This window comes from Selaginella moellendorffii, unplaced genomic scaffold, assembly GCF_000143415.4.
Source record: "Selaginella moellendorffii unplaced genomic scaffold, v1.0 SELMOscaffold_11, whole genome shotgun sequence".
Classification (NCBI taxonomy): Eukaryota; Viridiplantae; Streptophyta; class Lycopodiopsida; order Selaginellales; family Selaginellaceae; genus Selaginella; species Selaginella moellendorffii.
The window spans coordinates 2,022,234-2,049,129 of record NW_003314272.1 but is presented as its reverse complement, the minus strand read 5'-3'; the positions used below and the strand labels follow the sequence as shown (position 1 = coordinate 2,049,129).

The 26,896-nt window shown below is 43.7% G+C and overlaps 8 protein-coding genes across 8 annotated transcripts; 3 read left to right on the top strand and 5 right to left on the bottom strand.

Moving 5' to 3' along the window:
• The first annotated feature begins 5,290 nt into the window (after window positions 1-5,290).
• LOC9651245 (monodehydroascorbate reductase 5, chlorplastic) lies at window positions 5,291-7,856 on the top strand. The gene is made up of 16 exons (XM_024673868.1): window positions 5,291-5,472; window positions 5,536-5,635; window positions 5,700-5,777; window positions 5,830-5,901; window positions 5,991-6,109; window positions 6,162-6,246; window positions 6,299-6,388; window positions 6,444-6,545; window positions 6,599-6,688; window positions 6,745-6,825; window positions 6,882-6,953; window positions 7,008-7,102; window positions 7,168-7,256; window positions 7,329-7,391; window positions 7,464-7,504; window positions 7,587-7,856. Exons 1-16 carry the CDS (start codon window positions 5,303-5,305, stop codon window positions 7,731-7,733), a joined length of 1,494 nt encoding a protein of 497 aa, XP_024529636.1. The 5' UTR covers window positions 5,291-5,302; the 3' UTR covers window positions 7,734-7,856.
• Window positions 7,857-7,907: 51 nt separating this feature from the next.
• On the bottom strand, window positions 7,908-8,738 carry LOC9651244. Its single transcript, XM_002968777.1, has one exon. It carries the CDS (start codon window positions 8,736-8,738, stop codon window positions 7,908-7,910), a length of 831 nt encoding a protein of 276 aa, XP_002968823.1.
• A 2,264-nt stretch (window positions 8,739-11,002) lies between these two features.
• LOC9658889 (transcription factor bHLH123) lies at window positions 11,003-13,277 on the bottom strand. Its single transcript, XM_024673869.1, has 5 exons — window positions 11,777-13,277; window positions 11,516-11,674; window positions 11,387-11,452; window positions 11,254-11,319; window positions 11,003-11,190 (listed from the first exon to the last, which is right to left on the bottom strand). Exons 1-5 carry the CDS (start codon window positions 12,887-12,889, stop codon window positions 11,101-11,103), a joined length of 1,494 nt encoding a protein of 497 aa, XP_024529637.1. The 5' UTR covers window positions 12,890-13,277; the 3' UTR covers window positions 11,003-11,100.
• A 1,893-nt stretch (window positions 13,278-15,170) lies between these two features.
• Window positions 15,171-17,210, bottom strand: LOC9658888 (flagellar radial spoke protein 3). The gene is made up of 8 exons (XM_002968775.2): window positions 17,022-17,210; window positions 16,844-16,963; window positions 16,580-16,714; window positions 16,378-16,512; window positions 16,171-16,314; window positions 16,008-16,112; window positions 15,870-15,959; window positions 15,171-15,814 (listed from the first exon to the last, which is right to left on the bottom strand). Exons 1-8 carry the CDS (start codon window positions 17,208-17,210, stop codon window positions 15,359-15,361), a joined length of 1,374 nt encoding a protein of 457 aa, XP_002968821.1. The 3' UTR covers window positions 15,171-15,358.
• A 129-nt stretch (window positions 17,211-17,339) lies between these two features.
• Window positions 17,340-19,229, top strand: LOC9651242 (protein odr-4 homolog). The gene is made up of 10 exons (XM_002969075.2): window positions 17,340-17,629; window positions 17,682-17,777; window positions 17,831-17,910; window positions 17,962-18,087; window positions 18,149-18,263; window positions 18,327-18,396; window positions 18,452-18,561; window positions 18,608-18,711; window positions 18,782-18,878; window positions 18,928-19,229. The coding sequence occupies exons 1-10, from the start codon at window positions 17,357-17,359 to the stop codon at window positions 19,144-19,146; spliced, it is 1,290 nt and encodes a 429-aa protein (XP_002969121.1). The 5' UTR covers window positions 17,340-17,356; the 3' UTR covers window positions 19,147-19,229.
• LOC9658887 lies at window positions 19,135-20,687 on the bottom strand. Its single transcript, XM_024674014.1, has 7 exons — window positions 20,389-20,687; window positions 20,140-20,250; window positions 19,931-20,071; window positions 19,775-19,867; window positions 19,600-19,725; window positions 19,428-19,544; window positions 19,135-19,372 (listed from the first exon to the last, which is right to left on the bottom strand). Exons 1-7 carry the CDS (start codon window positions 20,677-20,679, stop codon window positions 19,235-19,237), a joined length of 1,017 nt encoding a protein of 338 aa, XP_024529782.1. The 5' UTR covers window positions 20,680-20,687; the 3' UTR covers window positions 19,135-19,234.
• Window positions 20,688-20,885: 198 nt separating this feature from the next.
• LOC9651240 (heavy metal-associated isoprenylated plant protein 6) lies at window positions 20,886-24,469 on the top strand. Its single transcript, XM_002969073.2, has 8 exons — window positions 20,886-21,166; window positions 21,461-21,536; window positions 21,597-21,954; window positions 22,055-22,125; window positions 23,358-23,513; window positions 23,906-23,985; window positions 24,037-24,112; window positions 24,175-24,469. Exons 1-8 carry the CDS (start codon window positions 21,107-21,109, stop codon window positions 24,423-24,425), a joined length of 1,128 nt encoding a protein of 375 aa, XP_002969119.2. The 5' UTR covers window positions 20,886-21,106; the 3' UTR covers window positions 24,426-24,469.
• A 1,447-nt stretch (window positions 24,470-25,916) lies between these two features.
• LOC9651239 lies at window positions 25,917-26,864 on the bottom strand. The gene has a single exon (XM_002968772.2). It carries the CDS (start codon window positions 26,652-26,654, stop codon window positions 25,998-26,000), a length of 657 nt encoding a protein of 218 aa, XP_002968818.1. The 5' UTR covers window positions 26,655-26,864; the 3' UTR covers window positions 25,917-25,997.
• Between the last annotated feature and the right edge of the window lie 32 nt (window positions 26,865-26,896).

Genomic DNA, 26,896 nt, shown 5'->3' with positions numbered 1-26,896 from the left:
GTTACCTTTTATAAATGTTGGAACAAACCCAAGGAGTTGGGGTGTATTTAGAGGATAAGTTAGTATTCTCATCATATGGACGGATAATCCTAAGAGGCAAAGGTAGCCTACAAGGAACGGAAAATAGTAACACTTGTAAAGATGGTCCTTGTAAGTAGGACATAAATACAAAAAAATGTATTCAAGTGAACTGACACCTAAAAAATAGCTGGGAGGCTAGTATTTTAAGGGTCGTCGAATGAGCAAAAGTCCAAAAAGCTAGATGACTCGAGTGGAGTCAAGGAATGGTCCAAAAGGATTGGTAGAAGCATTTGGATTGAGGTGTGTTATACCCTACGAAGGATGGAGAGGATCATAAGATCCAAATATGAAAACAATAAATATCTCATTGATGGTAGAATGTGCTATACTAATGTTGTGGGAAAGATGTTCCTAGAAGAAAACAACTTTGGCGCAAAGTTGTGTATATAGGGCTAACTGATAGTTGGCATAAGAAACAATTGTTTTGGTCTGGGCAAAGATTTAGACACAAATGAGAAGAGTTGTAAGGGTAGGTTTGTAGAGCCAATGGTGTGGAGACACCAAATGTGCCAAGGTATGATGCCTTGAGGTCAAGTTAGTGGGTTCATAAGAATCCTTTGCCAAAGGAATCCCAATGAAAATGAGAATGGCACAACTTAAGCTGGAAGGCATACGATTAGAGTGTGGTGACCCAAATAATCAATAATGTTTTCAAACTAAATTAAGGTTAGGACTAGGGGTTAGTGGTATTAAGTGAGAATGAGCATGGACTCTAGAAATGTTAGAGAGGCCCCTCAAGGAAGTGTTTAAAAGTAACTCCCACTCCCAAAAGAGAAACCAACTATAATGCTCCTGACTTAAGTGGAATGGTGCCCCATTTAAGTATTATATAACTCATTAGTCCTCACTCTTTCTTAGGGGTTTAAGCCTTACCTTTGGGGAGTAAAGGTACTTATACTAAGTAATTAGGCCATGGTATTTCCCCCCAAAATCCCGAAATAAGAAATGCATTTAAGGCTTGGGATTTAAAAGGTCTCATAATCAAGTTTTGTTATACCAAGGGATATTAAGAACCTAGAGACTTGATGTGCTTGGCTACTTATACTTGCGGGGAGTGTAGCCAAACTTTAAATTTAGTTAAACCTAAAGAGGGGGATTGAAAGAGAATTTAGGAATTTATAGATGGATTGCTAACATCTTGTACTTTGTGTAGTGAGTAGCTAAATCAAAGTAGGATCAAGTAAAAGCTGGTACAATATGCATAAACATTGGCAACAAACGAACTTAACTAAAATCAAGGTGAAGGTGGTCAAATAGAGGAGATAAGCTAGCAAATTAGAGAAAGAAAAATTTATGGCTTACAATTTAATATTAAAGCCTTTTTCTCAGTTTTAACAAAGGATAAAAGTAGATCACTAGGAGATGACTAAGGTAGGACATAAGCAAACCAAAGCAGATATAAAAACTCTTTTGGAAATGGAGCTTTCAGTTGAACTAGAAGTTGTGGATGAGGAATCCCTAAAAAGATATCCAAGTGTGAGTTTAATGGCAAGGTTTAGTCACTTAGGGCTTTATTGAACACTTTAGAAGGGTAATTGGCATAGATCAATGCTCTGCTAAAGACACTCATATGTAAACTAAAGTGTGATGAGAAATAGAAGAAAAGACAAAAGATTGTTAATGCTAACAATAAAAAAGACACCCTTTAGTAGACATTGAGGTAGAATTAAACAAGGTTGAGCAAACTGAAGTGGAATTTATCCCTCAAAAAATTCCTAAGTACAAACCAAGGGAAGGGGGGGGGGATAAAATGCAATACAATGCATTTTATTATACAAGGGATGTTAAGAATATAAGGGCTTGGTGTGTTTAGCTACTTGTGTTTGCAAGGAGTGTAGTCAAATTTTAAGTCTAATATAACTCAGAGAAGGAATTAAGAGAGAATTTAGGAATTTGTGATGGATGGCTAACACATGTTACTCATATAGTGAATAATTGAATCTAAATAGGACCAAGTGAGAGTTAGTACAATAGACATAACATTGGCAAAAGAATTTGATTGAGGTTAAGGTAAAGGTGGTTGAATAGATAAATTAAGTTGGCAAATTTGAAAAAGAAAATTTATAGCTTACACCCTTATCTTAGCTCCAAACTCTAAATTTATTTAGAAGTTTTTGCAATAGTTATTACTCAATATTATTGAAGATTTTTTCAACATCTTTAATTATTGTAGTGCATGTGGTTTTCACCCTTTTGATTTACCATAAAATAACTATGAAGCAGAACCTAACCCTTCATATGACATATGCCACGTGTCCAATGACAATGGAGTAAAGGCCTTGGGCCACTAAATGAAGGAATAGAGCCAAACTCCCGAGCATAAAGCCTAGGAATATAAGAACTGGAGCACGGAACAACTCTTAAATATATAGCCCAAAAAGCAAAAGGACAAGAGTATAGAGCGACTTAGAATAGTCTTAAAGTTTCCAACATCCCAATGCCAAGACTAACATGCAAAATAAAGCTAAATAGAGTTTAGCACTATTTTAGCATACTGGTGACCTAACATAAGGATATAGGTACTCCACCAGTTATCATAATATGGAACTTGGGCTTAGACCCAAGCTAAACTCAAAATAAGGATAAGCATGCAAGCAGGAGTTATACTATACCTTAGGTTGGTCAATTATATTTGACTTACCCATTATCCCTACTATACATTTGGAACCCCCAATAGCCCTTCCCCCTTCTTGAGGAACACATGCTTTGGGCTTTCACCCTTAGTCACCCTTGGTACCAAAAATTAATATTTGGGATAAACTTACTAAATATAAAATGACACTAAATTGTGAATTTGGACACAAGATCAACACCATTGTTTTTAGAACAATCTTTACATTTTGTAGATATGCCAAATTAATAAATTTAGACACTTTCCATAAATAGTAATTAGGACAGATAGAACCAACACAAACGGCATGATAGCAAAGGTGTTTAGTAAACACGGCAAGTTATCATTTAACAAATATTAAGGGACTAAACTCAATATTGTGGGGGTTTCTAATACTAGCAAGAGTAAATCAACATATGAGTTTCTCATACCAAACCAAGTATGCTCAGCAACAAACATATAAGAGTTCCTACCTTATATTTATCCGGCATAAGTACATACATGATGACTAATTTCTCAACTAGTTTAGGTGAAGAATAAGAAGGGTTCAGCAATACTGACCTTCTGCTATCATGGCAGTAATAAAAGAATATCCGAAAAGACTAGCCAATATATAACTTTCAATACCCGTAATCACATTCACAACAATTATGCCTTTCTATTTGTCTAACAAAAATGTAATTGCCTTTGATACACTTTTTAGGTTCTATAACATATTTAATTTGCAATAATCATAAGGAAATGCTCTTTTAACATCAACTTTAATAGCAATTAATAAAAAATCTAAATATGTTTCATCTAAATCAGCCAAAAATTTGTAATACTAAAAGCCCTTTAGAGATGTTCCATATACAATAAATAACAACATTATCATCTTTCTTTTGCAATAAAATGTAATTGCTAGAATTGTCCGTGATGAGCATTTAACAGTAAGTTAAATGCTTAGTGTATTATTGAGTATGATTCTTGTGAATCACTTGAGTACTTTTTTTTTCTTCCCCATATTTTTATATAGGATACATTCACACCAATTTCTTGATAAATTTCTTTAATTATACTTTTAGTTTTGAGACTAGACTTTTCCACTAAATTTTAATATAATTCAAATCCAAGTAGAAGAAACTTCATTATTCCCTAAATGCATGGCTTTACTATATTCATGATTGCTTATGAATATTTTGATAGAGCAAATTGATCCTCTGTCCAATATTGAAATAAGTTTTTTTAATATATTATATATCTTTTATTATCTAATGCAATTATAGAAAATTTAAAGTACACATCAATAATCTCTTACTTCACTACTCTTTAACCAAATCAAAAAATTAACACCCATAAACCCAAAATCTCTTAGCCCTAATCCCCAGGATTATTTTTTTGAAAGGTGTTATAAATACCAAAAAAGCTTTATAGGAATTCCAATGATATCAATTCTCAAAGAACCTTATGTATTTCCATGTATTCCATAGAGAAAATGGCCATTAGCCATACAGTCACACCTATATAACTATAACCCAAAACCCCTAGATATTAAGTGTATTTCAGATTGATTGCCATATTTTTCATATGTTGGGAGACAAACATCCGAATGGTACAAAGAGAAAGTAATTGAGGTACTTATTATGGCAACAACCTTACTGTATGACTCATTTTGCTTGTTTGTTTCTGTTTTTCTTTTACATTTTTTGGCATCAAGTTGCAAGAAACTACTGTTTCGGGCTTGATATTATTGCTTTGACATTAAAAACTTCCTCAGGCAACACAATCAAAGTATAATCGCTACAGGTTGCACTGCAGCCCGGTATGTATGAAGTAGACGGTCTACATAATTTTCCTCCTCAATTCAGGCAACCTTCCAGGTGTTCACTTTATTTTAGACCTGGCTGATGCAGATAGTTTGATAGCTTCCTTGGTGAGTGATTGATATGAACACAGATATTTGAATTATCTATCCCTACCAGAAAGGAGCAAATAAACAGTTCTAATTGGAGGTGAATAAATAGGATTGGATGTCATCCTCGTGGAATATTGATACTACGGTAATTTGGCATGCTAATGTGTGTTATTTTTATTTTTTTGATGATTATTTTGTACAGGTTGTCTTCCCTGAACCATATAATATTTAGATTATTTTGAAGCACTACCAGAAATTTTACAAGGACCGGGGCGTTAAACTCGTTAAGGTAGCCCCAAGAAGAAAATTGTTGGTCCTGTTGTCAGTTGAATTGTTTCTGGCCGCGTGGATCTATCAGACAGGACGACGTGTGTATTTTGGGCACTGCCTTGTTTCTCTGCAATTTTGAAGCTTGAGAACAGTTTTCGACAGAGTGCTAAGAGATCAAAGTTTTCTCGAGCGCATCCACGCAGTGGATATAGCGTCTGTTTCGTAAGCAGCAGGTCACCCCTGTCCGGCGCGATCAATAGAAAACTCTTACAACCACTCCATCTGAGTTTTCGAAAATTCTTTCGAGGTTTCTTGGAAATAAACGAACTCTGTGCTGGCTCGAGAAGACAATGGCCATGTTGCCCCTTACATGGCGTCAAGTGGTGCCTCCTTTCGCTATAAGTAAATGGCCTGAATGGCGATTTTTTTTTAATTTTTTTTTTCAAATGGAGGCCCAGGGTTTTTCTTCTTGTTCCATGGCGTCGTCTCGTCTCTTTGGCGCGGGCGCTAGGTTCTCGCATTCCGCGATCGTCCTCCCGGCTCCTCGGCATCGATTCGCATCGCGGCGATCCGGCTACGCTGTCGCGGCTAAAGCGCATCTCAACGAGAATCGCGAGTAAGGCTCTGGTGAAAATTTCTCTCTTGAATTTGTTTGTTGTGATCGATCCGTTCCCTGAAGGTATGTGATCGTCGGCGGTGGCAACTCTGCTGGCTACCTGGCTCACGCGTTCGCGGAGAAGGGACTGGCCGATGGGAAGCTGTGCATTGTAGCTAAAGAGGTCAGACTTTGATTTGGTAAGCTTTTGTATAGCCTTTCCCATGTAGTGATCTTGTTTTTGGCAGACTGTTCCTCCTTACGAGCGTCCCGCATTGACGAAGGCGTATCTCTTTCCTTTAGATGAGAAACCTGCCAGGCTACCTGTAAGTTTTTTTGCTCGCCTTTTGCCATCTTTGATTGATTACTGTTTCTCAGGGTTTTCATACATGTGTTGGATCGGGATGGGAGAGGCAAACACCGGAATGGTACAAAGAGAAAGGAATCGAGGTACTTGTTCTAGCTACATCCTTACTGTATGACTGATTTTGCTTGTTTTTTTTTTTTTTTTGTTTTCTTTTGCATGTTTTGGCATCAAGTTGTTGCAAGGGACTACCGTTTCTGGGCTTGATATTGCTGCTTCAACATTGGAAACTTCCTCCGGCGACACAATCAAGTATGGAAACCTGATAATTGCTACAGGTTGCACTGCCGCCAGGTATGTTTGAAGTAGACAATCTTTATCATTTTCTCCTCGACAAGCATTGCAGGTTGCCTGAGAAAATTGGAGGAAACCTTCCAGGTGTCCACTATATTCGAGAAGTCGCTGATGCAGATAGTCTCGTAGCTTCCTTGGTGAGTGATTGATATAAACACAGTGAGTACTTGAATGATCTATTCCTTCCAGAAAGGAGCAAAAAAAGCAGTTATAATTGGAGGTGGATACATAGGATTGGAAGTTTCTGCTGCAACATCCTCGTGGAATATTGATACTACGGTAATTTGGCATGGTAATGCGTGTTTTTAATTTTCTTGATGATTATTTTGTACAGGTTGTCTTCCCCGAACCCCATGTAATGTTTAGATTATTCACACCATCAATCGCGAAGCACTACGAGAAGTTTTACGAGGACCGTGGCGTTAAATTCGTCAAGGTAGCTTCTTTCCGCACTTTGGAGAGGGAGAAACTAATTGCATGCTTTAAAAGGGTCCTGTTGTCAGTAAAATTGTTTCTGGAAGCAGTGGTCGGGTGGAGAAAGTGGAGCTATCAGACGGGACCACGCTAGAAGCCGACGTAGTACGTGACTCCGTTTTTCCGTTATGTGAAGGATTTTAAACAAAACGTTTGCATAGGTGGTGGTCGGCATTGGTGCTAAACCTGCTATTGGACCTTTCGTGGACGCCGGTCTCGCGACTGCGGAAGGAGGCATTCAGGTAGGAAAGCTCTGCCATTTAGTCATCGTTTCCTTATAGTCCGTTTGTCTTGTAAGGTCGATGGTCAGTTCCGAACGAGCGTTCCGGGGATCTCCGCAATTGGCGATGTCGCAGCATTCCCCTTGAAGGTGAGGTCTTTCATTTAAGAGACTTCTTTGCTGAACGCTCCTGTGCTTAAACAGATGTATGGCAGGACTACACGTGTGGAACACGTTGACCATGCAAGAAAATCAGCACTGCACTGTGCAAATGCACTGCTCGAAACTCTAACAGATCCGTAAGCCGCGACCGTAGTAACTTCATCAATGCCGAAAGATTGACAATCCATTTTCCTGCTTCCAGATACGATTATTTGCCGTTCTTCTATTCGCGGGTGTTTGAAAACTCGAAGAGCTCTCGAAAGCTGTGGTGGCAGTTCTACGGTGACAATGGTACTATCTTGTTGCTTCCATTTGTTTTTTCTTTTTTCTTTTTCGAATTTAAAAGTCTGTCAACTTACTTAGTGGGAGAATCTGTGGAGTTCGGAGACTTCAACAACAAGTATGGCGCGTTTTGGATCGACGACGGTAAGATTTTCGATTCGCTTTTCGTCGTCCTCGTCGAGGCATAGTTTTTTTACTCGGGAATTACATGCACAGGCCGGCTCAAAGGCGTGTTTCTGGAAAGCGGCTCGCCCGAGGTAGATGTTTTGTTCCTTTCCTTCGTCTATCTTTCCTACGTGCAAATCGACTGAGCCGTTCTTTCTCCAATCTTTGCCGCAGGAATTCGCACTACTCCCGAAGCTGGCCAGAGCACAGCCGAGTATTGACAAGGCCAGGCTGCAAAGCGTCTCTTCGGTGGAGCAGGCCTTAGAGATCGCGAGCAAACAAGTGGGATCGCCACCGGCCACAGCAGCGGCAGTTGGATAAAAATTCTGGGCCGAGATTTTTCGTCAAGTCGAGAGGTACGAACGAAACGAGCTTTTGAGCTTTAAGGAATGGAATGAATGGTGTTATTGGGTGTTCTTGCAATAAAATTACAGATGGTGGTCAGCAGTGAAAAAATCAATAGGGTAAAAAATAAAAAAAATTCTTCTCAATTTGTCAGTGGTGTTCCTCTTCTTTGGTGTTTTTCTCATCATCCTCTTCTTCCTTTTCTTCCTTGTGTTCGTCCTCTTCTTTCTTGGAGTTTTGCTCCTGGCGTGGCCGGGGAGCAAACACTTCCGAGTCGGGAGGGACGAAGAATGCTTGCTGGGCGGATCGTTTCCTCGAGGACGAAGACGAAATCGTGGAGAGCAGCAACGAGGAAGAGGAAGGAAATGAGGAGGATCTGGGAAGCTTGCGAGGCGCTGGCGGGCACTCTGTTGGCTCTGGGATCCTGTGTTCTTCCCCTTTCGGAGTGGCCTGGAGCTCTTCCAATTCTCGCAATTCTAATCCTCCTTCCTGGCTGCGCGATGGCGTGGCAGCTCCATCCTGAGATTCCAGAGATTGGGTAGCAGGCGCCGTGGATTCCAGTGTGGAGTCGCGAATTTCGTGCGATTGGGCAGCGCCCACGATGGCTTGCGCCGCCAATTGCTGGATCGATGCCCCTGTTGTTCCCCTGTTTGTGGAATCCTGCTCTTCCACCTCCTCTTCCTCCACCCGCACAACCAGAGCTACTCTCTCATCGTCCTTCTCGCGATTGCGATTGATCACTCCTCCCTCTTCCACATTTTGGTGGCTGCTGCTGCTGCTGCTGGACATTGCCTTGATGGATTTCGCGAGGTAGAAGATTTCTTCTACTTCGAAGAGCTCGATTGATGGCGAATTGGAGAGAATTGCCGATGATACTCTACCTGGATTTCCTCCTTGGGATCTCTGCTGGTACTTGTATCCTCGTTGACGAGAGCCCAGATCAATGATGGCGAGGGACAAGAGGAGGCTCTTCTCACACATCCCAAAACAAAAACGTCGCTAGCTCTTGGATTGGGTTGAATGGATGAGATTGACGAGGAGGAAGAAGGGCTTTGTATGCGCGACGCGAGTGAGAGAGTCTAACCGTGACCAACAAGGTAGGCTAGAAAAGCTGGTGCTGACAAAGCAAGGAACCCGAGGCCCCGCTTTTTTTCCGCTTTTGTTTCTTAGGCCAGTCAAAACCTGCCACGTGTTTACCAAATTTTATTTTTACTTTTACAACTTTTCTGTAAAGATATTCTAAAGGAAGAATTGATTATGTTCATTTTATGATATTTTTGACCATGAATTTTGTTTCTACACTATTACATATATGATTTATTGTTAAAATTTATATAGTTTGAAAAATCTGATTTTTGAGAAAAAGTAATTAATACTTAGTTAATAAATTTTTGGTTTATCATACAATTTAATTTATTAGAAGCTAATACTAATAAAAAATTCATGGGTTTATATAGTCTTTATAGTTTTATCCTTTCAACTAAAACTTGTCAAAGTAGTAAATTTGTTTATATTAATAAGAATGAAAATAATGATAGTATCATATTACATAACAAAATGAAATCAAGTTATTATATTTATATTCTTTAGGTAAAAATTTTATATTTAGTGATGTTTATAAATAAATTTAGATATTAACTTATTAAAACTTTAGAATTAATTCTTGATTTTTAATAATTGCAACACACTAGAGCACTATACTAAAGAAGTATCTTATTAATCATCTTTATTTCATTTTATTTATCATATATACTTATCCTTGATAACCTTAACCCACAAAAATATTTTTTTTGTATGACAAATCAAACAAAGAATGAGTTAAAAATTATATATTTTAGTTAATTTAAATTTATTATATTAAATATTATAAATAAAATTCATAGATAATATTGTAGACTAATTTATTTTTAAAATATTAATGTTTTATTTGTATATTTTTTAAAAACAAAAAAATATGTATATTGTAAGTATAATGAGAACTATTTTCTAATATTATTTAAGTTAAATAATTCACTTATACAAATAAACTAAAAGCAAGTTTTATATTTTTTAGATTTAACTTTGTGTAAGATAAAACTTATATCTCTAGGTTTTATGATTTTTAAACTCACTTTAAAATTTACTTATTTTAAATTTTTGCATTAAAATATTAAAATATTTCATTTATAATAGTGAATAGAATAAATTAATTAAATAAATAACATAATATTCTTTGATTAATTGATTTATACTATTTACGCCTGTCGTATTTAGATATCACATTGTCACACAATTGCTTACATAACCATGCACACACCAACCAGCTGATTATACTATTTATAACTCATCATAAAACTCATTAGTTATTATTATTTCCAAAAATATTTCAACATTCTTTTTAATATTTATATCATATAATCTAGATTAAGATATTTACCTTTAATGTTTTGAATTAAAATACCCAATTAATGTTTAAAATTTAAAGAGCTCCATAAATAAATTTTCATATATCAAGGGAGGATGTTAAAAACTTATAAATTTATATTTATAAAGAATGTAATTGAACCTTAAGTTCATTTATCTTAGGAAAAAAGAATTTGAAAAATATTTAGGAATAAATTAAGAAGTGCTTAACACATTATTGTTAGTTTAGTAAATATTTTAAATTTACTAGAAATAGATACCAGCAAAAAGAATTTAACTATGACTAAGTTGCAAAAACAATATTTATAACTTCCAATATTATTTTAAACTCACTTTAATATGTATTATGATGTCATTTTAAGTTTAAATATTATTAAAAGAGTTTCATAAAAAATATTTTAAACATAATATAAAAAGTGCAAGGTCCTTGAGGAAAATTAATTTACAAAATATATTATTTTAATGCTTTAGCTATCATTACATAATAAAAATAAATATACCCAATTACCATAGTGAAGAAATTATTTATATTAAAAAAAACATGGCTTTCTTGATTAAATTAAATGTATTACGAAATTATAGATTTTAAAATAAATACAAAGTAAAGTTTTATGAACAAACTCATCCTAATAAAATTCTTAGAATAATACTAATTAAAAATCACAAGTTTAAAGTAAAATTGAAATATAAATGTTCTTGGCTTGAATTAGTTTTATTTTAATATTTATGTCTCAAATTACTGTTTAACTAATTTTGCTCAGGAATAAGTATTTCTGAGACACTGGATAATCTTAAGAAGTGCAAAATTAGTTTATAGAAAATAAGTTTTCATACTTACAATATAAAAAAGAAACCAAACTTTCAATGTTTCATTGACATTAAGAATGATTGACAATGAGAATGATAGATGATTGTCTTTCGAAGTTCTTTCGGTTTTACTTTAGGTAGTTAGTCCAATCGACACTGCTGCTCTCTCCTCACCTTCCTCTCCATCTCCCTTTGGTGGCCAATACTCATCGTTCATAAGAACCTTTGCGCAAAAAGAGTTGAGATTTAGCAAGAAAGGCCTTCAACAAATGCAGCTAAAGCTTACTTTGACTTGCAATTGCAAGAACTTGACGTAGTTGATGGCCTTCTCCAGCATGGTTACCAGATCGACCTGCTCTTCCACAAATCAGCCAATGCAAAAGAAGAGAAAAAGAGTTTCCAATGCTCTCCTAGTCTACCTTGGATCCATTTGGTATGAGCTCCTGCAGGATTTTAAGCCGGTCACTTATCCGTTCTCTTCGTTGCTGCAATAAAAACATCACACCAGTGTAAGTTTGACTCAATTTTTTCTTCCTTTTTTTTCTTACTCTGGCAGCAATGCTTTGTGGATCATTAGCACAACCTTGCTTTGCTCGCGGCTTAAGATTAGTGTTGAGCGCGGGTTCCCGCTTGTGAGAGTTACCTCTCTTGGAAGAAGCGCCAAACCTTGTCCTTTGCGCGGTGGAGCCTTTGTGACGCTTTGCATCCTGATCAAAACCAACAGAAAGAAAAGAGAGAAGTCAGCCACTTCTTCCGTCAGCCATGAAATCACCGCACACGCTTGCAAGAACCAAATTTGAGACGCTTACCCTGTTGTTGTCTTGGAGCGAGCATCTCCTTGACATCTCCTCCACGGTTTTAATGCCAGGTTTCCTGGAGCTGCCTTGACCCGGCAAAAAAATGGACTGTAGCTGCTGCGCCTGTGACTGTCCTGCTCCTCCATCGCCCGTGTGATTCCTCCTCGCAGCCTGACCATTAATTCCCAAGTTTCCATTCGCACTCCAGCTGCCACCAAAAGCTCCTTGACACTGACTTGTAATCTGCTGCTCTTCCTGCTGTGGCTGCTTGAAATCTATAGCGCTCGATCCAAGGAGGAGCTCAAGGTTGCTCCTTGAATTGCCAGTAGTCGCAGCGACGCCGTCGTGACAGTTGAAAGTCCCCCCGGGAGGATACGAAACATGCGAAGAAAAGCTGTTGAATTCCTGCTGATGCTGGTGCTGCCTTTCGAATAGCATCGCCTGGCTGCTCAAGCTGAGGTTGTGACTGTCGACGAACTGCGGTGGTGGTCTGAACACATTACTGCTGCTACCAAATGCCGCACCGTCCTGCTGCATGAAACAACCGTAGTCTGCTTGATGATGGCTTGAGAGCTTTGAAGGCCGGTTGTCCCAGCTCGGAAACCGTGCCTTGTGCTGCTCCTGATCCGAGGGAAAGGCAGCGGAAACTAGCGACGGGAGCGTCTCGATTCCATCGTCACGCAAGTCGGTGGCTTGTAGAAGATCGTGCCAGTTCTCTACTGCGCGCTCCCCTTCTGAAAATCCTTGGACTGCTGCTTCTGCTGCTGCCGGAGAGGATGATGGCGATGATGCCTTGCTCTGGACTTGCTCTAGGACATTCTCAACAATTCTCCCAGGAGAATTCGACTGCCATGTCCAGGAGGAGCTGCTCCCTCCACTCGAGCCAGCAGACGAATCGTTGACACTACACGAGCCGCGAATTGGAGCCGTTTCAAGCTCCGTGCTGCAATCCTCCGCCGCCGCCGCTGCCGCCGCTTCGTGATCACTCGTCAAGCATGAGTCGCCAGTGCCACCACCTGGATCGCAATCACCCTTCGAGCTCCGGCAAGCCACTTCCTGCCTCCTCCTACAGCTCCTCCTCGTGAGATCGCCACCAAAGAACAAAGGCTCGCAGACTATTCCCATTGCACTAGTGTCCGGCCACTCCTCCAACCCATACTAGAGCTCAAGAAAGCTCTGCATGAAGCAAAATTCTCCCCTCCCGAGCAGCCCGAGCTGGGCGCCCGATCGCAGCGATGAGACCTCTACAAGTCGAGGGTCCCAGAAATCCAGTCGCAAAAATACAGTGTCTCCACAGGGAACCAAACCGACACGCGCCGCGGCACCACGTAAACAAGGACGAGATCTCCAGTGTCAGAAGAACAAGTTATATAACTAGAACCGTGTGGATTCTTTCGGTTGCCCCTGGCCGGAGCTACGAAGCCTATAATGACAAGCTATGCCTAGCTGCTGCTGTTCAGATCAGGCCCCTCCCCCCTTCAATCCCAGCAAGCATGTACAGGCGCTGTATAAAAAAAACCTCCGTGTAGCTGTCGAGCCCTTCTTTCCTCGCCCCCAGAGTCAGAGCAAGGAAGAAGCGCGCGAGCTGCGCAGAAAGCTCTCCCAAGTCAAACCATCCCTTAAATAACATTTCCCCGCGGATGATTTATCCAGCCCATCCTGCCAGCTTGCTCGCTCTAATTCTCTCCTCCTCTGGGATTCAAACGGTGAGAAGAGCAAGCTCAAACCTCATGCCCCACACTACCTATAAACAAACTTACTCTCGCTCACAAGTTTCAACGAGGAACTTTAAGGAAAGCCAAGCAGGAAAACGAAACAAAATGGATGCAGCAGGACAGACGAACCGCAGCATCTGTTATTTACGCCTCGCTTGGCACAAGGCGGAGGAGAAGAAACACTAACACTCAACAGGCGAATAAAAAAGGGTGGCCAAAGAAGCGGAGGAGCTCTAAAAGGTCAAGAATCCGCTGTGATGTCACATGCCCAAGTCCTAAGGTGCTTGCTGCTCGCTACTGCGGGGACACTAATCTCACCTTAATCGCTCTCCATGTGTTGCATGTGCACAGGAGGCGTGCTTACAATTATTGCCGCGTCCTTCGTAATAAATGCGGCATGCACCCACCACCCTGGAAGCGCTTCACCACTGCTTTCAATCAACCCACGCAAGCAAAATCTCCAGCAGATACATTAATTCAACTTCACCCACCTGTGCCAGAATTATTTCCTTATTCTATTATCAAATTTGGATTTCAAAGTCCTTAAAAGTATAGAGTCCATTTACCCTAGTATTCTAGCTATGGAAGCAAAGAGAGCCAAGCATGCACGATTGGATATGGTCTTTTTCCTGGTGTTGGAATACGGTCATCTGGCGCTTGAGGATCTCATTAGATTTGACGAGGTCACAGGCAAAAGGTTTTGTCGCCAACAGATGGTAAGGAAGCTAGTGGAATTAGATTGCATCGTCACAGCCTCGGATCTGCTCGACGAGAACTGCGATGGTGAAACGTTTGAATTGGTGTTGCTTGGATTGCAACCGAAATTACCACACGGAAGAAAAGATTATGTGAAGAGGGATCTACTTGGGCGAATGAAGGCCCTTGGGTACAAACGCAGTGTTAGGGTGTTCGAGAAAGCAATCCTTGAGTGGAGTTCATCACCCAAAGAGGCATATGATCTGTTTCTTGCAATGGCAGAGGAGTGTGAGGCTGGAGCAACGCCAGGTTGCTACAACGAAGTGCTTAATGTCAACGGTTTTAGCAGAGCAATGGTGATTGTCAAAGAAGCGAAGCTCAAGAATGTCCCGGTTGATAGCCTGGATGTCGTCCCATGTATGCGGAGATTTCTTCAAGACAAGGCACAGGTCTCCGAGGCTGTCGCCTTGCTCATGGAATTTGGAGATCGCACCGACGCAAAGACTGCAACTGTTATAGAGGCATTCATTGGACGCAGCGATTCAAAATATTTGTTTGAGGGTGTGGTGAATTCAAGCATTTGTGGTCGGGCTTTTCCCCATTGTTGTAGGAGTTTATTCAAACGTCCTTACTTATACGGTGACAGAGTTCCTCCGGTTCTTCTACGTTCGTTTTTCCTCGTGGATGACCCTGACCGTGACACATGCGTTGGTGTTCTGAAGTGTCTTCAACATGCCTGTATGATCGGAGAAGCAAATAGGGTTTATCAAAAGTTTCCTCAATACTTTGCAAATAAACTACGTACTTAATACCTTTGATTCCAAAAATAGCTATGGAGTAAAAAGATGCAGAATCCTCTCTAGAGCTATAGCTGTTGTGGAGCCCTACAACAGGGATCGCACAACCAGCGGACGCATACAATTCTAGAGATTGATATGAGCTTCGATGTATTGCCTAGAAAGAATTCGTGATATAAGACTTGTAGTCTAGAAATATTTTCGCCTCTGTATTTTAAACTTAACAACCGAATAAAAACAAAACAGAACAATTTACTACTAGTGTTTTTTAGAAAGAATGTGAGGAGCAAGTTGTAAAAAGGAATTAAAACTGATAGAAAACCAGCATTCCACCAAAAACGAAAGCGTGTTTACAATCTGGCCACCTTGTCATAATCCCCCGTATCCTATTCCGCTGCTGTTTGGCCTCCACCTTCTGCTGGAGCTTCTTCACCCTCTGCCGGTGGTGGCGGCGGTGCCGCAGCTGGCTCTGGAGGAGGTGCTGGCGGGGGCTCGGTGTTCTGCTCTACCACCCTCCGGAAAATCGCCCCGACTTCCACCGCCACCTGTTCCTCTTCTTCGTGTCTCGTAATCACCCTTCTCAGCATGGTCCGGACTTCGTACACCACTTGCATCTCAACCGACTCGAAGTAGCGCAGGAAGTCGCAGAAGAATGTCGTCGAGCTTGCTGTCAGCTCTCTTGTAGTCTGCTCGACTATGTCCAGCACGTCCCTCACATAATCAGCGGAATCAGCTGTAGCAACTTCCGTCATGTAGGACTCCACGGACATAATGATTGTGTTGACCATGGCGCTAACAACATTCAATGCCCTCGACTCTTGGGAAATCGTGGCAGCCTCCACCTGCATAGATGCGTGAGCGAAGTCATCTACAGTTTAAACATCCCAATTTGCATACCACACAGTGCAATGTATTTCGAGCGCAAACAATCTTCTCCAACTCCCTCTCCATGTTTTCCGCCAGCATTGGCATAAAATAGTTCTCAACCTGCAGGGCATTGCTACACTCCCGAGAGGAAATAAAATAAAAACTCACCTCTCGTTCAACAGGGTCATAGAAGTAGTCCTCAGATTCAAGGTACGAAAGCACGGAGTCTGTCATCTTCTTCAAATACTCCCTTGCAAAGTTTTGAGTTTCAATCTGCAAGAGCACACGCATAAGCATCAAGCTTTAGTCGTCACATGGATTTGAAACTTACTAGCTCCTTCAGTTTCCGTTCTTCTTCAAGCCGTTTCTTTTCTTGCTCAACACGTCTCTTCTTTTCTTCAATCTTTCTCCATTCAGAGAACTCCATTCTCTGTGTCGCAACCAGTTCTGCCGCACGGATTTTCTCGAAATGATCCTGAAACTCCCACGGCTCAAAGCTTTAAAATGCAAAAGGCAACGTGGTTATTAAAGCGCCAACCTGGTGCTTGTGCAACTCGGCAAGCTGCCGTTCTTCCGTTACTTCCATCCATGCCTGCTCGACGGTCCTGCCTACCAACACCTCAAGCATTGGCTCAACCTCCTCATCGAAATTAAAGAGGTCTCCTTCTTCGATCTGGAAATGGAACAAGCCATTCGAAAACAAACTGTTAAAAGGGATAAAAGCTAAGCTCACGCATTACCTGTGTCCCGATATCCGGACCTGGCTTCTGTGGAATAAAAAGCGGAGTGGCTGGTCTGTCCAAGAACGGATCAGTTTGAGTATCAATGTCATACTCTGGAATCCTGTCAACTAGCTCCTCCAGATAGACATCTGTCTGCGCATCACCACACCAGGTTCGTGATTGGCTCATAGCTTCCAGTTCTTAAGTTCTTGTGTTTTATGTTCTAGAAGAATAAAAAAGAAAAATCGAATGAGCTGTGTTCCACCGCTATCTAACACTCACCTGGATGTCCATGTTTTTTCTTCCATCGATCGTAGGAGGTGTGGTACTGTAAGCAGGAACTTTTCTTTTCTTCTTGGCGGCCTTCCTCTCTGGGGGAGGAGGCTCAGCTTTGAATCCAGTCTAAAGAAACAATGACCTTGAGGAAGAAATCTCGAGAGATGAGAGAAGATCCGCGTACCTTCATCTTACTGTAGGTCGGACCACGCACTACCCGAGGATCAAACATGAGATTGAGAGGAGGGCCGCCGCTCATCGCCACGGGCGGCGCCAATCCCCCAGCAGCCGCTGCCGCTGCGGCCGTGGCGGCTCTCGGCGATGGCGATCCCCGCGCCACGGCACTGCGGCTGGAATTCCGATCCACGCCCATCGCTCCTCCTCCTCTAGGGCAGGGCAAAATCGATCGTGCAATGGATGGGCACCATTTTAAACATACTACTTTCCCGGGCAAATAAGATTCGTTATCCTAGGGCAAAAAGGGCAAATGCTTTGCCCTAAACGAATATCCTCCCCCTGATGAGGACTGTGGTGGGAGACGAGGCGCTCGACGGCGCCGTGGATTCAATCGTTGCGGCGGGCCGGGCAGTAGCTCTAGGGCTCTTGATCGGCAGGCTGGGCTCCGGCGGGAGGGATTTTGTGGTGGGATTGGTGCAGACGCCCGTCAAGGAAGATGGAGGCGATGCGGCAGTGCTTCTCTCGTCATCCGGCAATCAATCTCGGTCGCGATCTGGAGCTGGATCCATGGCGCTCTCGATTGATGCTGAATGGGTAGCGGAGCATGCTAGACAGGTACCAATTTTACTTTCCTTCCTTCATTCAGCTACCACATTTTCTCTGCCAGGTCTCTAGAATGCTTTTAGGAGGATTAAGTGTGGTTGGACTGTATTGCCTTGCTCCAGACAGCGCCTTCAAGCAATCGACTGCTATTCTTTGTCAGGTAAGATTTCTTGAGCTCTTGCTATGGTTTTTATGTTTTTTTTCTCTCGGCAGGTCTCAAATGCTGTGGACGCTGCCACTTCGATCTCTGCGCAGGAGCGCTTTGTCTTACAGATATCTACAAGCCCAAGAAGGTCGGAAATGTTTTTCTACGCAACACCATCTTTATATGCTTTTTTGGATAGGCTGGCTTGTAAAGTATGCACAGTGGAGCCGAATGGAAGTTCTTCACTAAAGCCTTGCGAGTGGAAGCTGGCAAAGATTTCGACAAATCTGCAGAGCTTGACGTGCACGTATTCGTTTGATGCAAGGTGCGTTTCTAGTCGTGTGAAGTATAAACGCACTTTTTTTTTGTTTCATTTCTATTTCTAGCATACCAGTTCGTTCCGCAGCTCAAGCTGACACATTCAAAAACAAATTGCTTTCATGGACAGCCTCGGAGATTAAAGTCATCCAATCTGCCGAGGTGCTCATCAATAACGCACTCGTAAGGCCTTAAACTTCTCGTCACGATCGACTTTGTTTTATCTCTTTGCTTCCCTGCTGCTAGCAAGAAGGAGAGAACTACTCGGGGGATGTCCAGCTTCTTCTTCCATTTAACAACAAAGAAGTTGTCCAAGGTCTCCTTCCTTTACTATTTCCTTGTGGCCAACTTATATGGCTTTTCTGTTGCAGGTGATAACCCGGCGATCGTAACGGGAAACGTAAACTTCAAAGGATCTGTCGATGCTCGAGCTTACGGATTTCCTCGCGAGCCTGCGTCTATGGCAATTGATGCTATCAAGGTACATGTTGATCGCGCTCTCGTGTTATATAAACTCGTATCAACAGGAAGATATAATCGCCAGCCTACGCAATAGGATCGACATCCTTTGTGAAGAAGCAGAGCAACAATCGGCCGAGCAAGCGCCTCTATCACTTCTATCACATTGCAGGTCAGTAAGATCACTGTCTTCTCATTTTCTTTCTTGAGAGAACCTGAGTTAAATCTCGCTTTATAAACAGCCAAGACAGAGCGGAGTTTATTCTTCCCAGGAGAGTTTTACTACCATGGAATGAACTTCTGATTTGCGATTATCTGCTACCCAGCGAGACTGACAAGGTAGAAAACAATGCTCGTTTCTTCCTCACCAATGCTCCTTTCTTTGCAGGAAATTAGAGAGCGATACACATACCTCTTTGGGCAGGAACTGCCTGGTGACATTCTCCAGTCTGAAAAATTCTTCACTCCCACTCCGGCTGATTCCAAAACGTTGAAGATTTCTCCCAAAGGCGAGGCCAAGAGCAAGTTAGTTTCGCTGATAAGTGCATTGTTTGGGATTCTAGTCCCAATCCTAGTAGCACTGGCTGTAGCCTTGTTCCGGAAATAAGAATGGTTTTGAGAGTTGTCTAACTGGTTTTAGTTTTAAAGGCAAGTTTTTTTTCTCGTGCCAATCTTTTGGCTGACCGAGAATGGATTCAAACCTTGTGCGCAACCATAGTTCTGTGATTCGGGGAGCTTTCCACTTGAGCCGGGAAGCTAAAGCCGCAGTCTTGAATGGCTTCTTCGATCTTAAACGTTCGATAGTCATCGAAGTAAGGCTCGGTTGCTTTAAACTGTGGACACGAAGACAGTTAGTAGTTTTGATGCGTCAAGATCATACTCGCGTACCGCAGTGAAAGCAAATATGTTATTCACCATTCTTTGAAGCGATGCCGAGTATGGATTCATTTCCATTATCGACAATGCTCCTCCGATCCGCAAGACTCTGTTTGCTTCTTCGACGACCTGCAAATATCGGTAGGTCCAGCAAACTTTAGATCGACATGAACACAGTCTCTACCTGTTTAGTTGCGTTCCTTGGAAGTTCGTGGCAGACTAGGCAAATCGAGACAAGATCGAAGCTTTTGTCAGGAAGACCCGTGAATTCTCCCGCAGAATGAACGAACTGCAAAGGAAGCTTTCGATCCTACACAAGTACAAAGTTAAAACGGCAAAAGAGATCAACAAAAGCATACCGAGGCTTTTGAAGCTTCCCTGAGCTTGTAGTTTGCCACGGACACAAAATACGGTGACATGTCAACTCCCACGACTTGTGCTTGAGGAAACACCTATAAAAACCAGAAAGAAATAACAAATACGTATAGAAAACCAAATAGAGAGCAAGCTAAAACCTTGTGGAGTCCAAACGTACTGAGCCCAGTCGCACAGCCAACATCCAGCACGTCTCCCGGTGAAACACGCAGCATTGGTAGCATCTTTTGGTGATAAGAATCACGCAGCTTTACATCCCCGTCAGGATCGAGCTTTTTCCTCTGCAAAGTTAGCGCCTCCAACCCTCAGCTTTTCACGAACAAAGTGGAAAGAAAAGAACAGACGTTGCCTCTGGATCGAAGACATTGGCATGGACGGATTTGGCCGCGAGATCAACCTCCAAGGCAGCGTCCCATGACAAGTTCCCATTATCGTACGCGTGAAAAGGCTTCAAATAATACTGCCGAGTTGAAAACAAAGAAACAATCGTTAGACCATCACGAAAGAACAATGCAGGAAGTCGAAAGATCAAACAAATGGATAGAAGATATCAATGAAAGACAATAAAGAACCATGAGAGTTTTGAGACTATACATACCTCTGGGTACTCTAAATTCACGTCCCGGACGGCCAGGAGCTCCGATTCCCAGTCATTCTCCCTGAGCCTGGCGAGCTCCGGCTCCCACGGGTAGCCAATCTTCTCGCCCCGCTCGACAATCATCCCCCGCGCCTTGCCCGCCGCGAGCTTGAAGAAGGGCTTGTACGAGAAGAGCGCATTGAGCGCCGCAGACGCCAGAGCCATGGGCGCCGCATGCGAATCGGTGGCAGTGCAGGACAAATCCCTCCCACATTTGATCCTGTCGAGCGCGCAGCGCGACGCCATCGCCATAGGTGGGAAGTACCTTATCCACACGTAAACCCTAAACCCTGAGCGGCAGTACCACTTTAAACTGCCGGTACCGCGCGGTGTACAGCCCTGCGTACCGCGCGGCATTCTTATCACGATTTGACCACGTGATAACGACTCACAACAGAGCGTGCTTTGTTAGACCGAGGACGACGACTCAAACAGTAGCCATACGCGTTTGTTTCTTCACGCATAAGAAAGAGGAGGGAAAGATAGAGAGGAAGAAGAGTCGAGAGCTCGGCCCCGCCCCTAGCCTAGAGAATTTGGAGCGTTATCGGTCAGCAAATCTCCCTGTCCGTGCTTGATCCTCCCAGCTCCGCGTGGGTTTCTCTTTCTTGCTTGCTTGATCGACCATTGTTTCGCCCGCGCGCTTTGTGGGCGATTCTATCTCCGCGCTCTCCGGCTGGAGATGGGGTCGGATGGCAAGGGCGAGAAGGACGACAAGAAAAAGGAGGAGAAGAAGCCACAGGTAGTGCGTTCTTATGCCTCCTCTCTCTCCCTCTCGATCATTTGCATTTCCGGGAAGAATTCATACAGCGCGTCTCGAATCGAAAGGAGTTTTCTCTTCTTAAGCTTTTGATCTTCCTCGCACTCATCGATTCTTGTTCTTCTTGTTCTTCTTAGCGTAGCCTGGATCAATCGATTGCTCGCATTGACGCATTCAAACTTGGCTCTTTCCTTGCTCTGTTTTCTTCTCCCTGTTCATCCATCGTCATCGCCGCTCTGCCAGTAGTGCTGACGAAATCTTTCTTCCGCTTGGCAGACCACAGTGCTCAAGCTCCAGTTCCACTGCGACAATTGCGTGAAGCGAGTCAAGAAATCGGTGGCGACCCTCAAAGGTAATCGATCAACTTCTTGACATCCACATGATCGAACATTGGAACTCGTCTCTCTCGCAGGCGTGACTTCCATCACTGTGGATGAGAAATCCGGCAAGGTGACGGTCGTGGGCCACGTCGAGCCCAAGAAGGTGCTCAAGAGGGTCCAGAAGACAGGCAAGCACGTCGAGATGCTCGAGCCCAAGGAGAAGAAGGACGACAAGAGCAAGGACGAGAAATCGAAGAAGGACAAGGGCGACGATTCGTCAAGCAAGAAGAAGGACGAGGGAGGCTCCAAGAAGGACGACAAGAAAGACGGCGATGGCGGCAAATCGTCGGGCAAGAAAGACGAGCACCAGTTGATGATCACCAGGATCGCCCACAACGACTTCACCTACGTTTTCAGCGACGACAATCCCAACAACAATTGTAGCATTATGTGATCGTGGATCGTCTCGGATTCACTCCGATGGATCGATAGATCCAGTGATGGGCTTTCTTACGCCGGCTTTGGTCTAGGTGTGGTTTCATCTGTACAGGAGAGTTCTTCGTCTTGTTTGTTTTGATCGGATCGACCTTCTCTTTTTGACCATATATCAATCAATCAAAGGTATGGCATCGGTGGAATTCTTTCGCGCAAGTAGCTTTTCGCGCCCAGATCGATTCCAGTGCAATCGAGTAGAATTTCCCTCCAGGATTTTTCCATCCAGCCATCAACAAGATGGAGAAGATAGATGCCCCTCATCATTCCCACCATGGAGAGGAGAGCCTCGCGTGGCCGCCATTAAATCTGGAATCATCGAGTCGAGAACTTTGTAGCTCACAGCAATTCTTTCTCTCTCGCCACCATCGCCGCCACCTTCTTCGTGGGATTCCTTTCATTTCTCTTGATAAGACTTAGCGGATTCGCTCCGCCAGTTTGAAATACGGGATATGCAAAAGTGGATTCTATGGAAAAAGGTGGAAGTTGACAGGAACGAACAAGAACACGTTTAACATCTAGTAAATCTTAGCACTTGACTTGGTCCAGTCAAATGCCGGTCAACAAGGGGTCTCTTTAGTTTCTCTTCCTGTTCCACTGGCGGCTCCCAAGTGGTAACGTTGTTCTTAAGTTTCCTCGCTGCCCTCAACACCTCGTTCTCTGTGACCTCCCCGCGGACAATCACCCTGTGCTCGGGCACATCAATCTCGACCATTTCCACTCCTAGAAAGACCAGGAATTCCATGAATTCAAGAGTAGGGTTTCATGATTCCGTATGTGTACCTCGCATTGTGGAGAGCAGCTTGTGCATCCTCCTCCTGCAAGCCGAGCAATCCAAGTTCACTCGCAGAGAGACCATCTGGCGCACGAAAAACTTGTAATCAATTGAGCAGCCATGAAAGAAACTCGCAACTTTGCAAAGAGAACCCACCTGAGACATTTTCGTGCCGCCAGAGAATGCATCATGAAACTTATCCTTGTATGGAACCAGACAATTCCCACATCGCAAAGTTGACGAGACTGAGACCAAATCAAAACCTTTGACACAGGCGCTTGACCGGACGCTACACGACTCGATCGAAAGAAAGACAAAAAGGTCCAAACGACAAAGCAATAGAACCTTCCCTGCTCCAGAACTAGATCACAACTTCCATCCTTGATCGTCACGCCTGGCCACCAATTTCTACATTGCAAAGTTTGACTGGATCCTACCATTGAATTGACTCCTTGACCAGGAAGTCTGGGTTGCGTCGAGTGGACGAACATTTCGCGTGGACTCGGGTCAACAAAGTAAAAACTGACTTGAACGTACATTGAGCAAATCCACCACCTGGAGGAGCTTGGCGGCGATGCGCATGCAGGCTTGGAGGCGGTCGCGGGTGCCCACCTTGAGGTACTTGTCCTGCTCGTGGCCCAGCTTATCGTTGAGCTCGTGAGGAAGAAGGTCGGGCTTGGAGACGTGGTAGCGCTTGCACTGCATGAGGCGGCCTATGTAGCGGAGCTGCTCGTCGCTGGGGGTGGGATGAGGGCCAGGCGATCTTCATCATCTTCTTCCATTTCTCTCTCTTTCTCCCGGGAAAACCTTCCAAGGACGTCTCATAGACTTGCGAGAATGGATTGGTTTCCCTTCCAGCGCAAGGAAGATGAAGATGATGGGATGCCCATTTCTTCATTTTCTTTTCTTTCTTGAAAGCTAAAGTGGAAGGTTGATGAAAAAGCTTGCGTTAAGGGAAGAGATTATTATCAGCTTAATCCGTTGTTTTTTACTACAGGGCCTCTAAATGAGGAGGCAGAACATTTGAAGCTTCGTTGCACGCTCCGATTGACCCGGTCGACACAGTTCTTGCCATTTTATAAAGTCTTTCAATGGGGGTCATTCTCTCCAGAGTTCCGGGATAACAAACTTGAGGGGAGCGTCCAATGGGATCGGACAAGAAGAAAAAGGATGGCGATAAGAAGAAGCCAGAGATCGAAGTGAAGCCAACAAAGGTATAGCAAATATAGTCGATTCTTAATTTTATATTTTTCTGCTGGATCAAGGTCATAGAGCTCAAGGTGGGACTTCACTGCAAAAAATGCGTGCAAAAGATCCTTTCAAGCCTCACCCAAATGCGAGGTTTCACTGTCCAAATTTTTCTTTCACTCGTAGAGCTCTTGGAAAACTTTTCTTTTGATCAGGTGTTTCGAGGATCGACACGGACCTGGAGAAGAACAAAGTGACCGTCACGGGAACAGTGGAGGAGAAAGAAATCGTCAAGAAAATCGGAAAGCTTGGAAAGATCGCAGAGCCTTGGAAGGAGAGCTCCAAGTCCAAGTCCGCCGCCGCCTCTGCTGCCGCCGCTGGGCTGAAGTTCACGATCAAGGAAGATCAGCCCGGGATCAAGCTTGTTGTTGTCAAGGACCAGCCCTCAAACTGTGCGCTCATGTAGAAATTCTACAAAAGCGACCAAGAATGTATGAGCTTGAAAAGGCCGCATAGGCCGCATAAGCCGATACGTCTACAGTACGTCAATGGCCACAGTGGCGTGGTTGATTCTTTCGTTTGGACGACTAGAGGAAAAAGGTGGCGAACTTTCCTCTAGAGAGAATGTAGACCTCAGAATGGCCTTCGAGTATTTTAATACAAGATCCATGTTGCTAGTGGTCATTAACACAATGCAAGATCAAACATTTGTCGCTTGGAATCACTCACAAAGCATTCGCTTGATCTCGTGGGCTGTTTTGTTTTGATCTGGTGAAGATGGAGACGAGGACGATGCAGATGATCCACCCTTGACAGCGACACAAAGGCTTTCTCCTCTAGCTCACAGAAATTTCCCGATTTTGGCGGGTCTCGCCGGGGGACGGCTTCCTTGTAATAAATAGTTGAAAAGCCTTGGGGACAGCAAGCAATTTCGAGCCATTTGTCCAAGCTTCGATCACCTCGTTCCAACCGGACACGAGATCTAAACGTCTCGATCGATCCGTGACAAAAATTCTCCAGTCCCCTAGGAACACACTCCACTCCAATCAATCGCCTCAACCACCAGAGGAAAGTGTGCGTGATTGACACAATGAGCCAGTGCTCCCTGCCCGACTCACAGTGCCCAGAGGAGCCGCGAATTTCATAAGAGTTTCTCAAAAGGAGAAGACCTGAGATCTCTTCTACAGTTGTTCATGGGGCACTTGGCAAGGAGCACTTGGTGACGGGACATTAAACTCCAAAATCTCTAGAAAAATAGCAAACAATGCGTGTGGGTTGTTCTATAGTGGAGTTTTCTATCCATTTGACTGATGGATTTGACAATAATTTTTGGCCAAGAAGATCATAGAATCAGATCTCAGCCAGCCAGCCTTGCACTTGGGGTGGTGCTGTTGCTTGTCAACAAGACCGCCACCACCATCCCAACATGCAATCAGTGTGTGTGCATATAAACTATCGTCTGTGGTCTTTATAGAAAAAGGTGGCAGCCACGATGGAGGGATGCCTTGTCCCACGAATTATATGAATGCATGATATGAGAGGCAACAACTTTTGTGGGACAAAGTAAAAGAGAGGGAAAGATCCACCGATTAAATCGATCACAGTCGATAACATGAACACCACCCACAATGTCTCCACTTTGAATCTTCTTTTCACCCTTGAGATCATGTGTTGCTTGGCATTGGAGCTCTGATCGATCACTTTACTTCCATGAAAGTTCCACCTGGCGTTCATCACAAGGATTGACCATGCTCCCAAATAATTTACAAGGAAGAAATCAAAAGAACAGTGTAACACTTCCATTGGGATTCCTTTCTCGCCAGCTTTTTGAGAAGACAACGTTTCAGTGGTGGGACGTACGGGCGCTGACACGACGTACGCTAGAGGGCTTAGTACGGGTTCGATCCCCCATCTCCAGCCTCTTGATTTGATTCGCTCTTTCCACGCACATGCTATCTACAAAAACAATAGCGTGATTCCCTGACGTTGTATTTAGGCTGTAACCGAGAGAGACTAGAATCTTTCTATTCATCAACGGCTATAGGATAAGCCCAGCGATCGCGGGTTCGAATCCCTGCCCCAAAACACTGGGCGCCGAGGACGACGGAACCACGCTGGTGCTGCTGCTCATGAAAATCTCTAGAGCCCGCCGGAGCCACTCCTGCTGCTGCTGGCTCGCGCCCAGGTCGATGAATCCCTCGTCCGAGAAATCGGCGGTGCAAGCAGCCGACCAATCGCTGCTCCAGCCGCGGACGAGATCTTCCTCCTCCACCACCGCCGGCTGCTGCTGCTCCAATTTGGGCTCCAGCCCCAGCTCGTCGTCAGACGCCTCGAGCAAGTAGCCGAGCTGGGAGGCCGTCGAATCGTCCCGGGAATCCACGCTGCTGGCGCTGGCGCTGTCCGAGGAGCACGCAATCTCCTCCTCGAGGCTCTTCATGACATTAGACACGAGCCCCTGCTGGGCCTCCCGGAGGGAATGCTCGGCCTCCTCCAGAATGGAGGACAGATCCTGGCCATCATCGTCACACTCGCCAGCAGCGCGGTCGCAGAATCTCTTGGAGGAGGAGGAAGAACAGGGGGGATTCCCGGATTGGACCTCTAGTTCCTCCAGCTCTTCCTCTTCTTCCTCGGCCCTGTCGCGTTTTCTGCCGTTGCGAGGGCAACTGCTACTGCTGCTGCTGGAATCTTGCTCCATGGCGAGCACAAATCCGAGAAATTGGCGCACAGAGAACCGCCCACAACCGATCAATCGATGAAATGGAGCGAAGAACACACAGAGAAGAGAGAAAGATCTCTCAAAGCTTTGGAACTTTTTGGGATGAATGGATGGATGCCCCCACAAGAGGCAAAGCGCTTATATATCACACGTAAAAGTTCCAATGTAAACACCATCCACTAAACTTGGCAGAGGTTTATATATGCATAGAGACAGTGTGG